The following is a 16,173-nucleotide window of genomic DNA, read 5'->3' as shown; positions in this document are numbered from 1 at the left end:
CTGTAAAGGGTATTTTCCACCATTCAACACTTTCCCCACCCCCAACCAACTCCTCCTCTTCGCTTTCAGCTATAAGTCACTCATTATGGTTTTGAACCTGTTCAGGAGCTTGATGAGTTGAGATTTTGAAGACGTGTATGTGAAGGTGAGCTGCAATCTGTTTGCATAACCCAGTGGAGTATCTCAGTAAATCAATCAAGGATGTGAACTAAAGAGGGAGAAAAAAGTTCAGAGCTTAAGATCAAAACATGTGTTGCACAAATGAATTATTCTGTGCTTAAATTCTCTCTCGCTCTTCAAGGCACACAGATAAAGTTATAACAGAAGCATACACCTTAATTCTACAATTGTTAAAACGTTCTAGTTAGATCTGTAGTTCAGAGATTACATGCATGCACAACGAAAGACAGAAATTTAAATTAAATTTAAATTAACTGCTGAAGATGAAGCCACTCATCCCAGTGCATTCACAGACTTCATCAACATCAACATCATCCCTACTATAATACACACCCAGGATTCTTGGCCTGAATACAGTGGGCCAAAGGAGAGTGAACAAAAGGAGAAGAAAATAGGTCAGAAAAGGCATTGCTGCCTCTCTTCCTAATTTAATACTGAATTAAGAAATAAAGGGGATATCTGGTTTGTAGTCCAGTAATCGTGAAGCTGCTATGATGCAGCTTTCTTTAGCAGCCTGAATTTAAGAGTCAATTTCATTCAAACCCACAAATGTAAAAGGAGTAGATCTGTGCATGCAATAAATTGGTAACCACCTCTTTAGGTTTTAAAAATTTTATGACTTTTTTTTGCAATTCTTACAAACACGCTGTAAGATAAGTGTCAGGGAACTGCCATCAGGGCCGGAGGGAGAGAGCGGGCTCCGGAGGGGTCCCAGAGAGCATCCCGGGATGGGGAGAAGCAGCCCATCTTCTGGGGAAGAGAATCAGCTTAGCACCAGTGGAGAAGGAGGGCAGATGGGGAAATCGGCGAGGCGGTCCCTTGCCAGGGACCAGCGGGGAGAGTAAGGGTCCTCCGCTGCCTACACCCTCCTTGCGCAGAAGGCTTCCGCGCAGGGAGAGTAGGAGGAGACTAGGCGTCAAAGAGCTTCTTTGCTGGAAGAAGTTCAAGAAACGCCCACCGACGGATTCTGCCAGCGATTGAGACAGCCACGGGTGAGTGGCTGTCCGGACAGAAAAGGTTCACTCAAGCAACCCGGTTTACGCACGAGCAACCCCTAGAACCATTACAATAAGCAATTGGAATCTCATTGCAAAGAGGGAGCTGAGACAAAAGACTTTTCTAAGGTCACCTAGTGACAAAAGCAAGATTTGAATGAGGGACTTCCCAATTGAAACTTGGTCTCAACTTCTACTTTACTACCAGAACATGGTCCAACACAAATAAAAGCAGGTATACCTCTCAGCCTTCATCTGTTTGGAATACAAGGCTGGAGAGTCTGACTCAAACACCTAGAAAGGAGAAAACACTTTCCATAATTTAGTTTAGCATATGGAAAACTGCTTACCAGTGCTATCCACAGAATGATATATTCATCGATAAAACTGTTGAAGTACTGGTCTAGAAACAAGAGGCCAGGCCCAATAAATGCAGTATCTTGTAGGAAGATTTCACTTTTGGTCATGTGTGCAATCTATGAACAAAGATTAGATTTAATTACTAAACTAAGATGTTTAGATCCTATTTTAACACAATACAATTTGTTCATCTCTTAACCCATCTGAATATTCAAGGATTCAAAGAAATTTATATGCAACATAATGATTAAGGAGATGTTTTGTTTCCAGACATGTGGTTTCTTCTTAATTACAAACATTTAAGCGAACTATAAAGGCTTAGACATAAGGAATGCTCAGGGCGGAATATTAGCTGTAATGGGTAACTGGTAATCTTCATTGGTGTCTGTCATTAATTGAAACATACTTGTATGAATGGAATGGACCTTTTCCTTCCACGTGTCCTCAAATATGCTCCAGAGGATTGGGGGTACCCGCCACAGTGGATTTAGAGGCCACGGGATGAGAGAGCAAGGGGACATCCTGCTGCACAAGCAAATTTTCATCTATGTGATGTTGGCTATCATCCAATACGTTTTGCAAAAGAACTTGCAGCACAATTCTGTCCATGTTTATTTTGAAGTTAATCTCTGTCCAATGAGTCTCCTTATTAGTACAGGACAGCAGCCTTAAGGTCAGAGCTGAAGCTCCATGTCAGCAACTGCCTATATTGAAAATGGCATCAACAAAGAAATACTGTGTAATGATTACCTGATCTTGCAACAAATGTTGAATCATATTAAAATTAAGATACCATTTTGTCATTTCTGTGCTCTTTAGACTTAATAAGCTGTGCGGTGCTCATTTTCATTTTTTATTAATAGATATTAGCTTAGCAGTAGAACATTCACAGTGCTTCACATGCATTAATACATCATCATAATAAATGCACAAAACATTGTTAGAAACTCCTTACCACCAACTTTTGTGTGATTTTGGCACTCACAAATCCAAATGTTAAGACATAGAGGCAAGGATGCTTTTCAAATAGTTGCGTTGTAGATTTTTTATAGATCATTATTGCCAAAGTAATAATCAACCCTATATGAAGGCCTGGTGACAGAACACTTGTTCCCTGAAAGGCACAAATAATTAAATTATATCAATTTTATAACTTGTATCCCACTCTCACATGCCAAACACGCCATGAATTCAAGTCGGCTCACACCATCAGAACAAAAATCCAGTGTAAAAAGCCCAAACATACATCTGAAACCAACATACAACAATGAAACATTCATGGAGCCAATCACACTAAAATAACGAAATCTAAGGAAATTTAACTAAAGCTGCCTGAACAGCCATGTTTTTGCCAAACAGCTAGGAATAAAGTGTGAGAGACTGATGAACCTCCTTCAGCAGGGCATTCCACAGAGTAGATGCCCTGGAGGAAAACTTCAGATGATGAAAGCAGCAGGTGGGAAGGGCATATATAAGGAGGTGGTCCTGAATGTACTTATGTCTCAAGCAATTTAGGGCTACTACTAGGTAAGCGGGTGGCGCTGTGGTTTAAACCACTGTGCCACTTGGACTTGCCGATCAGAAGGTTGGCAATTCGAGGCCCCGCAATGGGGTGAGCTCCCGTTGTTCGGTTCCAGCTCCTGCCAACCTAGCAGTTTGAAAGCATGCAGTGCAAGCAGATAAATAGGTACCACTCTGGCGGGAAGGTAAACAGTGTTTCCATGTGCCAGAAGCGGCTTAGTCATGCTGGCTACATCACCAGGAAAAACTGTCTGGTCCCTCGGCCTGTTAACTGTTAACCTTTACCTTTACCTTTACTACATCTACTTAGAATCTCACCTGCCCTTTACATCCCAGAGCAGGTTACAACAGTGTAAATATACAACGTTGTTGTTGTTTAGTCGTTTAGTCGTGTCCGACTCTTTGTGACCCCATGGACCAGAGCACACCAGGCACTCCTGTCTTCCACTGCTTCTCGCAGTTTGGTTAAACTCATACAACATTAACATAAGTTAAAAATAATCTGCAATCAAAAGTAGAGGGTGAGTCCTAAAGACATTCTCTCAGGAGTCAAAAGGCTTAGGTTTGTTCCAGAAACAAACAAGTAGCCAGTTCAAACTGAACAAGAGGGGAATGGTATGTTCTGAATGCCTAACCCCAGTAAACAACCTGTTTAAATTCCCAAATAGTAAATAGTAATATTTATATTATTACAATGGATGTTTAATCCTAAATATAGAATAAAACTTACTAAATTAAGCACACAGCAAACTTGTTTATATAAAACATCACAGTAAAGTAAAGCAACTTCATGCATCAAACATTTGGGTTTGTTTGTTTGTTTGTTTGTTTGTTAAAGAACACTTACTGCTATTGTAGAGCCATTCTTCCCCACGCCTCCTCCAAATATTACTCTGAAATAATTGTAACTGGAAAATATTGCTCCACCCACTATTCCAGCAACAGGAATCATCTTCAGTCTTAGATCCAGCGCAGGAAGCTTGCAGGGGAAATGCAGAAGATTTTAAGATAGATTAATGTCTTTCTGCCATTATTGAAACATTTTAGCAATTTTTTGAACTATCCATTTTCTTCATTTTTTAAAAAGAAATCAAATGAAGAGCATAGTCATGCTAGTAAAATAAAATGTAGAGCAGAGTTTAATTTTGCTAGGAACCCAAAGGTTACATAATTGTTTTAAATTCAGACAGGCATGTTGCTACTAACATCTATCAACAACATGTATCGGCTTTCTAGCTTTTATATTTCTGAAAAATGGATAGTTCTTCCCAGTTCACTGATCAAAACAGCAGTAGCACCACAGGAAATGCAAACACCATCTGCCTGTTTTGTTATATCTTGCTATGAAATTGCATTACCAATACTCTCCAGCTAATAGACCTTTAGAATAAGTATTTACCTTTCTTATTCAATTGTAGTTTCAAGGAAACTTCCAAGATGCAGCAAAGGGTTAAAAAGAAGAGTAAAAAAAATGAATTTCCTGTAACCCACCAGGTTACACTAAGGATATGTTATTGAGACTTCTCAATCAATTCAACAGTTTATGTAAAACAAAATAATGAATGGACTTTCACAATGTAGAGTTGTTTTTTAAAAGAATTCCACATTTTGACTGCTTACAGTCATTTGAGAAGAGAGCATGCATTTAAAAATAAAAATAAATTTTAGTAGATATATTATAGCGACATGCCAGAATATTGATTCGCTTCCAAGAGTGGACTCAAGGCAGCTGGGAGCTCTGCTGTAGCTGTTTAAAAGCTTGCAGTGTGGTGCCCAGTGCCGATTTTCAACAATCTCTTACCATGCAATTCACACCTAGCTTTACTATTCATCCAATTTCTTGGATTTCCAAGCAGCTAAAGAATTGTGGCCACATTAAGCTTAACTACATGGATCAAGACAACAGAAAACCAACCCCAATGTTCGTCATTACAGGGGTTATGTTTCTTCAGATGCTACTGCATGCATTCGGATTGTCTCAAGCTGGTTGTCTGCAATTCTGTGTTCTACAATACAGGCATAAACAATGCATTCTTGAAAGCAGAGGCAGTATAAATTTGCTCTGACGTTTTGCTAAAGTACAAAACATGCATTCTGCTGCCTTATGACAAATTCAGCAGAACCTTGCCATTCTTGACGGCAGCGGCAGTTGCGGCCTGGTGTCACCATGGCCAAACTGGGGGACAGACAAAAACCTCCTGTGTGGCCGGACAGTGTCATCAACCCCAGTAAGCTACAGGAAGTGACAGGACTCCCCTACCTCTTGGAGGCCATACTATGGGGTGGGGAATTGGAGATGGAACTGCATAAGCCTGTTTCTACTCAGGTCTGTCTCCAAATCATGAAAGCTGACTGCACCACCTTCCAACAGTGCAGTCAGCACTGAACATCCCACCCTCCCACCCTGGATAAATTTGGCCCTGCCTGAAGGTGTGGTGTGTGTGTGTGTGTGTGTGTGTGTGTGAGCTTGCTGAGGAGTCTCTTGGTCGCCATATTTGGCCCCTGGGAGGAATTTTCCTGCAGGCCAATTGGACCAGTCTAGGGGTTTCAATTACCTCCCAGCAATTGTCACAGATTGCTGGCAAAAAAAAGGTTGGATCCTTAGTCTAATCTCCTCCAGATAGGAGGAGGGTGCCCTGGTAAAGGGGTCCCAAAGGGAAGTCCATATGCCCAGATGGAGGCTAATGGGCCACAGAACTCCCTGACTGGCAGCCTGGAGGGGTTGCCTATATCTGATGTGCATCAACTGGGCCAGCTGATCCAGGATACATACCCAATGCCTAAGCCAAAGTCTTCTTACATCTGTAATCAATAAAGCTGTGGCCATTTAGATCCCCAAAGGCTGTTATTTATTGCTTCCTATGCCTCTACCCCAACGACCTCAGGCTTACTGCGACTCAGCCCACAATTACAAAAGTGTTAAGTGACAGAATTTTGCCAGTTGGGTCAACTTTTATAGAAGGGAATACAGCACTGAGAATAATATGAAATTTAACTCTCTGTGCAGAGCATTTATGTATTTAAATGATCTGAGTGATTTAACACAAATATCACATATGGCAGATGGGGTCTTTTTCCTCTGTAGTTCTAAACTCATGCATAGGACAGCACATCACGACAGTAAGATAACCGAGCACTGGAACTACATTGGGAAAAGGCATCCTAGGTAAACATATAACCGAGCCAGGGCTTTTTTTTTTTAAGCGAAATAAAATCAATGTTTAACAAAATGTGGCATGGGAGAAATACAAAGGATTAGAGGAAGCTGCTAAACAGGAACCACACAGGACTGTGTAATTTACAAACTTTCAAGCCTGATAGTTATATACAGTTACCTTAGTGTCCCACACTGTTGTTCCACCAAATGCAGATATCAAAAAGAGTATAATTACGGCTATCTGTACTTCAGTTACATCGACTCTGTAATAAAAGAGAAATAAAGTTGATCCACACCAATGACTACTTGATAGGGAATAGCTTACTAAATATTAAGATTCATCAAAGTGGTTGTGTGCCCAAGACAAAGGTTAACAACTTCAGGTGATTCAATTATTTGCTGCATATAAAAGTCAAATTTCTGGGAGTTTTTATCAAAAAGTTTTGGTAATTAAATTTCAATATACAAAGTATATGCTTTGCTAGTCAATACAACAGAAAGTAACTAAGCAGCATTTTTTTCACCAAACTCTCTGAATTTCTCTGTCATGCAATAGGTTTAGTCTTTTCAGAATTTTAAATGTACAAGGAAACCCCTTATGGAAGAGCTAATTAATATACTAAATCTCAAGCTGTTGGATTCCCCTACCCTGCAAAAAGAAATACGCAACGATGAGAGCTGCAGGGGGTGGGAAATCCTGTTGGATGTAGGTTAAATTCTACCACCCCAATTGAAACATCGGGGCAAATGTATTTCAAATGTCAGTCACAGAGCAGATTATCCAAATAGCCACTTACTTGCCAAACTTTAGCATGCCACAAACATAGGTTTGCCAGTGAGCACAATAAAACAGGAACATTCCAATAAAGCAACAGAAGAACAGCCAGTCTGGGTTTGTTCCTAGCCGAACTGCTAAGCAGGCTCCAATACCAATGAAAACTGAAAAGTCCAATTAGCTTCCGTTAGTTATCACAGTTATTTGAAGAATGGCATCTAAATAGTTTTGAGCATTTGCATGTAACACAGTTTGTGGTGGTGCAGTAAAATGGGTGCAGATGCAAGCTATACTTGTGGTGAAATAGGCATAGGCCCAGAGACATTTGCAAGGTTCTTGCTTCATAGATTGCCCATCAGGTAGAGGAAGTCAGGGAGTGGCATCCTTAACCCGTGGCACTCCATGTACTGTTTGACTCCAGCTCCCACCATCCCTGCCAGCATGGCCAATAGTAAGGGATGATGGAAACTCCCATCCAACATCTGGAAGACCACAGGTTAGCTACTGTGGTCTAGGTCAACATCACACTCCTAACACAAAATCTCTTGTATGGAGCCATAATATGCAAATCGTTTGTTGTTGTTTTTAAATTCCCTATTCTTATGGTCTGTGCTGTACTTCTTGAGACATGGTTGTAAGAAAAATGCCAAACGGGACACTTGGAAGAAACTACACTATTAGCTCTTAAAATCATAGAATTGGAAGAGTTGGAAAGGACTGCCGAGGGTCATCTAGTCCAACCCCCTGCAGTGCAGGAATCCTGCCCACAGCCGTCCCTGGATGGGTTCAAATCACCAACCTTCTGGTTAACTGCAAGTCACACTGACCCATTGCACCACCTATCTATTCAAGAATATATTGTTTTACTGGATGTGGAGCTTCTTTGAAGCTAAGTTGTACAGAAGTAAAGGTAAAGGGACCCCTGACCATTAGGTCCAGTCGTGGCCGATTCTGGGGTTGCGGCGCTCATCTCACTATACTGGCCAAGGGAGCCGGCGTACAGCTTCCGGGTCATGTGGCCAGCATGACTAATGCACTTCTGGCGAACCAGAGCAATGCACGGAAACGCTGTTTACCTTCCTGCCGGAGCGGTACCTATTTATCTACTTGCACTTTGACATGCTTTCGAACTGCTAGGTTGGCAGGAGCAGGGACATAGCAACGGGAGCTCACCACGTCGCAGAGATTCGAACCGCCGACCTTCCGATTGGCAAGTCCTAGGCTCTGTGGTTTAGACCACAGCGCCACCCGCACACCAAAAGCATCATTATTTAAACCCAAGAAATACACAAACATTCTTGAAATCATTCTGATATGCAGCAATATATGCAAACTATCTATTATTGTCATATTCTGCCTGTCAGTCCTGTGAGTCTTAACACAAATAAAGTTTTTTAAAAAGAATAATAATTAATTACCTGTAGAAATAGAGTCACAGCCATGGTCAAAGAGTTCTCCCAAAGGAGAGCTGCTGTTGGTTCTTCTGGCTTGCTTCCCATCAATAGCATCCAGGGACTGGTAAGCAAATAGTCCTAATGCACATGAGAGGAATACCCAGGGAGGAGCCTGAAACGAACACACAGGAGGATTCCATGCTATTAGGCAACTGCTGCAACATATGGAGTATATTAACAGTTGTGTAGGAGTCTATTACTTTCCTTATCTGTTTGTCACACATTGTACAGTTCCATTTAAAAAGTCCACACAATATAATTTCTTTGAAGGTTACCCAACCCACCCACACTTTCCTACCCTACTGGACTTTGCACAGCACATGGGTCAAGCAGACCTGGAAGGCTGCCTTTGAAATGTCATTTATTGCACAATTGAACCATCCAGCAGAGTACATAATGTGTACTTGGCTTGCTGAACCCTATTGACTTAGCAGTCTTGATTAAGAAACATTTGTCTGTTTTATAAACTTTAATCCAGAGCGTACATTTAGAAATCACCCTTTGTTTTTCACTCAGAGATCTATCCCATGGTGGCCTTGGCTTAGCAGAAGTGCAAATTGGGGCTCCTGGTTTTAATTGATCCCCATTATCTACTAAACCCCATTCTTTTCCAAAGGGTCCCCCAACTCTCAGTAACAGCATGTGACAGAGCTTGCCACAAAGGCAAACCCACTACTGAATACCACCCTCACAATTTATTTATTTTTTTTACATAAAATGAAACAAAAAACCTCCTCAGTCTGAGTCATTTCCAAAAGAACATTCTTATACTCTAACCTGGTGCCCTGCAGATGTTTTGGGAGTACATCTCCCATCATCCCCGACTACTGCCCATCATGGCTGAGGCTGATGGGAACTGAAGGAGGAAACCAGACTGGGGAAGGCTGCTCTGCTATTCAAGGTTCAAGTATAGAACTGGATACAAAACTGCAAGTCTCAGAAAAGACAGGTGTGAATACGCATGCGAAACTTTACAAAGATGTACTGGCATCTTTGACATAGGGGATGCTGAAATTACATCCGGTTTTTTTTTAAAAAAATGGGATGGGGCTATTTCTATCCTCTCCTATCGATTAAAGCATAACACTTACCCAGATGTGGGGTGGGGGATGGGAAGCCTGTACTACAACAATAGGCAATGTGCCCTGATGAATGGCAGACAGAACTAGAGACAGAGTAGGAAGCCTTTAATACTTAGATCACATCTCTGCTGTAATTAAAGAGGTGTGACCCCAAAGGTCACAACCAGCGACTGATTCATTACATGCTGATCTTAGGCATATTCTTAGTAAGTAATGAAACCACACATTATAATTAAGTATAATTACTCCCAGAAGAGTTGGCAATTACGAACAATGGGGGCAAAATTTAAAGGGGCTAGATTTTCTAGAAAGTAAGTTTCATTATGCATTTAGGGAGAACACCGTTTCTCACATTTCACCCCCTCCCCTTTCTAAGCTATCAGTTACCCTGCATGCCCTTCCAGCAGCAAAAAAGGCTTTCTATATATAACCATCCTATTGCAATCCACTAATGTCTCTCTCTCAACTTTCATCCTAAAGTAACTGGACCTACAGGGGAAATGGGCTTCCAAATGCTTCAAAGCAAGCCCAGTGGGAATGTAAGCCATCATGTTTGGAAACATTTTAGAAACACAAGAAGTTGCCATATACCGAGTCAGGCCATCAGTCCACCTAGTTCAATATTGACAACACTGGCTGGCAGCAGCTCTCCAAGGAGCCTTTCCCACCCCCATCCAAAAAATGAACCTGGGACTTTCTCCACATAATGCACCTGTGATACCACTGAAACAATACCTGGAGTATTCACAGTCCAGCTACCAACAAGATGTGCACACTCAAACCCGGGAGTTTGTGTGCTCTTTTTCCTGCCTTGTATATGAGAAACACCAGTAAAATAATATTAAGGACAGAAGCAGAACAAACAGGGCAGCTTGCGGATAACAACTACAGTGGTACCTCAGGTTAAGTACTTAATTCATTCTGGAGGTCCGTTCTTAACCTGAAACTGTTCTTAACCTGAAGCTCCACTTTAGCTAATGGGGCCTCCTGCGGCCACCACACCGCCGGAGCACGATTTCTGTTCTCATCCTGAAGCAAAGTTCTTAACCTGAGGTACTATTTCTGGGTTAGCAGAGTCTGTAACCTGAAGCGTATGTAACCTGAAGCGTATGTAACCTGAAGTACCACTTTACCAAGCTGCCTGTCTCCAGTTCAGGACCACTGGTTTAAACAAGCTCACAGCTAAAGACAAATAACTGTTACAGCTTCTCTTAGCCTAAGATTCTTAGTCCTCTGATCAGGCTACACCTCCAACAGCACACACCTTTTGCAAACATGGAAGCTGCTGCATGGGCACACCCACATGCTACTAACAAGTGCTACCTCTTCTGAGATGGAGGCCTCGTTCTGCCATCTGGCAGCTAGCACAAGTGGAAGGGCATATCAGCAGAATGTTCTCAAGTACTGATTCTGTTGCAATAATTTCTACTGTTACAGTCTCAGCATGGATGCCTATTGGCCTCCAAGATTCCCATTTTCTTGTTAACAAATCAAAGAAGCTGATGTCTAGAAACACATACAGAAACAAGTTTGGAGGTGTGCAATGCATGGGGAACGTATGGGATAGAAGGAAAGAATGGACTTTCTGCAAGCTCCAGAAATTTGGGGGAGGGAGTGGGTAAGATTGAAATGACAGTGCTGAAACTAGGAAAAGAGCAAAATGCAAGCAACAGGGGAAAGAGGCCAGGGTTGCCCTGCTTTGCTATGCTTACAAATTACAGAACTAGCCAAAGCAGCACAAACAAGGCACAAACAAGTTCAGCCTTAGCTAACCCCAACGGTAAAGACTCCAGACTCACAACGGCAAATTTCACTCCCCGATACTGCTTGCAAGTTGCAAAACATGATTAATGCAGGAGAAAGCGAAAGTGATGCAAAATTAAAAGTACACAGTGTAACTGTTGGGAGAATTCCCAGCACAGCATTTGCTAGCTTGGCAATTCCCCAATGTTTAGGGCTACAGTTGGCTGGCACTGAAGAGAACTGCAATCCAAAAATCTGGAATGCAGCAGGTTGGCGAACACTGCACTAGCAGCATGAACTAAAACCTTAAAGGCACAATCCATATAAAAGTGCACACTTTTAATTAAGCACATGCCCAGTTCTCTCATATTGAAACCAACAGAACATGCAGCAGGCCTCAAGTTCTTGGGACATGGTCCCAACTAAAAGCTGTAACCCTACCCAGAATTTAGTAAGTCCCAATAAGTCTCTGAAGTATGGTTTACTTCACAGTAGACATACTTAGGCTCCCACCCCACACTACGTGTAGGATTACTCCCTTAACATGCTTTAACTTCAGCTGTTTTGAGGGAGGAATCTCAGAATTTGAAGGAACCCCGAGGGTCATCTAATACAATCCCCTACAATTCAGGAATCTCAACACACGGCTCCCCATGTGATTTGAAACCATACAGGACCCTGCTTAGCTTTGCAAATGTGCTAGCAGTTTTATTGGTGCACCAGGGAATGTATTCACATTTTGGTGGGAAGGTAGTATTTTTATCAACAGCTCAACATTTGATTGGCTTTTTCAACACTCTAGTCCCGTATCTGGATGGTGTTGTGTACTTAAGGGAGAGGAAGGAAAAACAAGCTGCCAATTTCTGTAACACTTTTGTCAAACGCTTCTGTTTGGTGACCTCTTCTAAACTCAGGTCTGTGTATAATTCTGAGCATAGTTAAAGCTTGGTGTAAACAACAACAGAAGCTGCACAAATAGCAGGTTCTTTTAAAAACATTGGTTGAATCTTTATCTGTCTCTTCCCCAGTTCCCATTTGTTGAGGAAGTAAACTGTTTAGGCGATTATATCCATTTGTCACCCACTGAATGTGACTGCTAATTCTGGCCTCAAGGGGTGTTTCTGCATGTTTTTAATCCTGTGTAGACAAGACCAGACCAGACCAAGCAGAATATCATGATGCAAATGTTTACTGACAGGCTGTCTAGTCCTCAGAGCACTTCAGCCAACTGAGCACTAGCTAATCCTCCTAAAGACAGAAACTGAACTCCCCTTCTCTATTCACAAATAATAATATTCCCAATTCATATTTCTCCCACTCTTCTCACAGAACCATATCCAGCTAGTCCAACCCCCCTAGCTTGGTACAGGAAATAACTCCAGTAAGGAGGAGCCCCCCAGGGAAAAGGGACAATTGTTGAACTGCTTTTAACGTAAAGAAGGTTCTCCTATCTACATTTGACTTCAACTAGAAATGGAAGGCACAACCATTTTATCTTTTTACACAGAAGCAATGCCAACTGATTATCAAGGTTGTAGCCTTCTCTTCCAGGAGGTGGCTGTGGTTGTTTATGCTGCAACAGACCCAAAAGTCTTATGGTGCCTTGAAGACTAGCAACCACGCTGAAAGGTTATACCACAATAAATCTGCTAGTCTTTATTGGTGCCATAAGACCCTTCCCATTTCAGCCACAATATTGTTCGTACTATATGCACAAAGTCTTTGATTGCGCCATTAGCAGTGCAATTCCTTACCCACCATCAGCTGAGTGTTGGGATTAGAGTTTCTCAGCAAGGAAAACAAGTTTGCTGCTGTTTGCAGCTTTTTATTTCTTTTTTGCACAACAGGGGGAATCAGCTTCCAGCAAGAAGCTTGGGGGGGGGCGTGTCCCAGAAAGGAGTTCCAGAAAGTTGGGGGATGGGGAGCAAGAGAACAGGAGAAACTAAAACAAAATAAAAAAATTCCTTCCAGTAGCACCTTAAAGACCAACTAAGTTAGTTCTAGGTATGAGCTTTCGTGTGCATGCACACTTCTTCAGATACACAGATATTCTTCAGATATTCTTCTGTGTATCTGAAGAAGTGTGCATGCACACGAAAGCTCATACCTAGAACTAACTTAGTTGGTCTTTAAGGTGCTACTGGAAGGAATTTTTTTATTTTGTTTTGACTATGGCAGACCAACACGGCTACCTATCTATAACAGGAGAAACTAACTGTTGGAAAAAGCACTGCAACAGCATATCCAGAAAGATTACTTTTAAATCAATAGATCAGGAAATACAAATTAAAAACTCACAAAACAGTACAGACATGAGGTGAGGAGGAGTTGTATCATTTGGCACTTGTGCTGTTACAGGAACTCGCTGGCAAATATCAGTAGGAAGGGGCATCAGAAGTGTAGTTTCAGTAAACATTCTCCTCCACCCCATCAGTGATGTTAACAGAGAACCAGAGACACATTGTGGGAACTTTTGCAAATTGAGAGTCTACTTTCATCAGTGTGGCACACTCTTCAGCAGGTACTCAAAATACTTGCACAGTGACATTCCACACAGTGTGATAGGCATGAAGAGTCCCCGTGATGCCCAGGAAACAGGCACATTAGCTTTTGGCACAAGAGCTCACTCTCTACAACTCAAGTACACAAATCACATTATCTGAGCAATTGCAGGGGGGTGATGGAGGAGTGAATCTAGAGTTGAGCTGGATTTTATAGCATTTATAGCATTTATCTTTTCTCCACCCACCTCCCTAGAAAAAGTTGGCTTCTGTACAGAACTTCCTCAGAATACCTTCCTTTATTTTGGGTGGCTACTGACATTTCCATTCCCCACCCTCAAACACCCCAGAGCGATGCTTGGTCTAGGGCACTGTGGAAGATGCAAAATTCCAGCACTGTTGGTGCTGCTGCCACCTGCAGAGACTCCAGCACCAAACAAGTGGTGTCATTAGGGAAAAGGGAAAAGCCATTCTCCTGATACTGCTAATTCTAGGCTCACCCCCAATTAACAGTTGGGATAATGACTCCTGCCACCTGAATATATTTCGTGAAATGGTTCTTGTGCTCACAGATAGATAGGAGATTTTACAGAAGTCATTTACACATGGCTCCAGGTGTAAGGTCTCCAGAACAAGGACTGCCTTGAGGAAAGAGGTCTGGCTACCACCTAACAAGCAAGCATCTGCATTGATCTCATACCTACAACTCATCACACACAAAAGCTGTAAACTTTCCCCAACAAGTTTTGGACTATAACTCCAACCTGCCAAGGTCCAGAACTTCAGAAGAGCACCAAGTTGGTGAAGCCTACACTAAACCTAAATTCATTCGTCTTCAATTAGGATCCTGCTCCACATCTATCTCTGGGTGGTCTTTTTGTAAAAAAGGCATCCCACAATCCTGTGACCCCACCTCAGCTGTAGGCCTCTCTGACAGGGCTCCGCTGCAAACTAACTTACTTGGGGGAAAGCCCTCCATGTCTGGCCACAGCCAACAAGTTCTTGTCCTTTCTTTCAGAAAACTGAAAGCCCTTCTTGAAAGAGGAGCACCCTGCTGCTGAGCTCATCCCACTTCGGCCTCCTGTAAACAGATTCTGCAGGCTTGTGCATCACCAGCCCTGTCGGGCCAGATCTTTGCCGTCGTCTGTGTGCCCTGGCATCAAAGCCTCTCTCGAACCACCTCGAATTCCACTTTATTTTGCCTTGCAAGATAAGGAGGGGAAGGCGAATGTCGTGGCCCCTTGCAGACAGGCAGAAGTAGTTGTGCGCCATACACATCCATGGACGACACAAGCCCCCTTCCCACCTAGTCCTGAAAAGGGCTTCACAGAAGAGCCCAACACCCAACCAGGCGCCAGTCCTATCGACGCGGCAGGCTGCTTCCTCCTCCTGCTCCGCCAGCCGCGCCGCGTTTCCTCACAACTCAGCGTCCCGAAGACGGCTCGTTTCGTTTTCCATTGGCAGCCGCGGTTCCAGGCTGCTTCGTCTCTCCCCAAGTCCAGCCCCTCCCGGCTCCCCAGCCAGGCCCGGCCCGCCCCATCCCTCGACGGCCAGCCCGGGGGGGGGGGAGGGACGTTGCCTCCCCGGCCGCCGCTGAGGGGGCAGCCGAGGAGGCGAGTACCTGGCGAGGGCGCGCGGCGAGCTGCTCCTACCTCTTGGCGGGCGCTGGGGCAGTAGGCGATGAGCGCGAGCGTGGGGAGCAAGTTGAGGACGAGGCCGCCCAGGGTGATGGCGTTGGGAGCCAGCCAGGCCGGCGTGCGCTCCACCAGCCAGGCCCAATAGCGCTGCAGCGGCGGCTCCAGCAGCGAGCGCCCGGACGCGTTGTAGCGGTGCTGCTCCAGGCGCCGCAGCTGCGCCGCGCTCAGAGGCTCCGGCAGCAGCAGCAGCGCCATGGCGGCTCCCCAGCCGACGCCGCCCTGCTCTGGGACTCCCAGCGGCGACGGGGCAGGAGGAGCAGCCGGGCCGCCTCCCCTCGCCGGGGCGGGAACCGAAAGAGAGAGAGAGAGAGAGAGGGAAGGACTCTTTTCGCCCCTGCTCTGGCTGGAGGCGGGCAGGAAGTCGCAGGCCGCCTCGCGCAGCCCTTTCGCAAGCCAAGAAGGAAACACCTGCCCTGAGCCCGGCTATTTATTTAAGCCGCTGGCTTGTGAGGCGGCCGCGACCTGAGAGCTACCTTTACGCACGTGACGCCGCCGCTCCAGGGCTCGCGCTTCCCCCGCGCGCCTCTCCCTACAGCAAAGGAAGCGGAGGCGAACTTGGAAGGGGAAGCCTGTTGCAGAAAAACACCTCCGCCCACCCCAAGGCGTCTTGTGCTACCTTGTGGCGCCAATCTGTGCGTGGTGGTTGCCTCTTTAATCAACCAAAGGTTGCTGAGGCAGAAGCCCATGGAGTTCAGTGGGGCTTGCTCG

The 16,173-nt window shown here is 44.1% G+C and overlaps 1 protein-coding gene across 3 annotated transcripts in view; it reads right to left on the bottom strand.

Annotated features, from left to right (window-relative positions):
- The window catches only part of CHPT1 (choline phosphotransferase 1), a 19,751-nt gene extending 3,578 nt beyond the window's left edge, over positions 1-16,173 (bottom strand). The window contains exons 1-8 of one of the 3 annotated variants that reach the window (XM_081878979.1): positions 15,939-16,173; positions 8,407-8,554; positions 7,011-7,152; positions 6,392-6,476; positions 3,904-4,035; positions 2,491-2,649; positions 1,526-1,651; positions 98-208 (exon numbers count right to left, since the gene is read on the bottom strand). In XM_081878979.1, coding sequence (XP_081735105.1) covers positions 98-208; positions 1,526-1,651; positions 2,491-2,649; positions 3,904-4,035; positions 6,392-6,476; positions 7,011-7,152; positions 8,407-8,554; positions 15,939-16,151 — 1,116 coding nt within the window. In that variant the 5' untranslated portion in view covers positions 16,152-16,173. Of the gene's footprint in view, positions 1-97; positions 209-1,525; positions 1,652-2,490; positions 2,650-3,903; positions 4,036-6,391; positions 6,477-7,010; positions 7,153-8,406; positions 8,555-15,420; positions 15,856-15,938 lie in introns of those variants that run through there. The other 2 variants (XM_081878978.1, XM_081878980.1) reach the window with 2 other exon arrangements.

Source organism: Podarcis erhardii (genome assembly GCF_964252035.2).
Source record: "Podarcis erhardii genome assembly, chromosome: 10".
In the NCBI taxonomy this organism is placed as follows: domain Eukaryota; kingdom Metazoa; phylum Chordata; class Lepidosauria; order Squamata; family Lacertidae; genus Podarcis; species Podarcis erhardii.
This window is presented reverse-complemented; position numbering and strand designations above follow the sequence as displayed.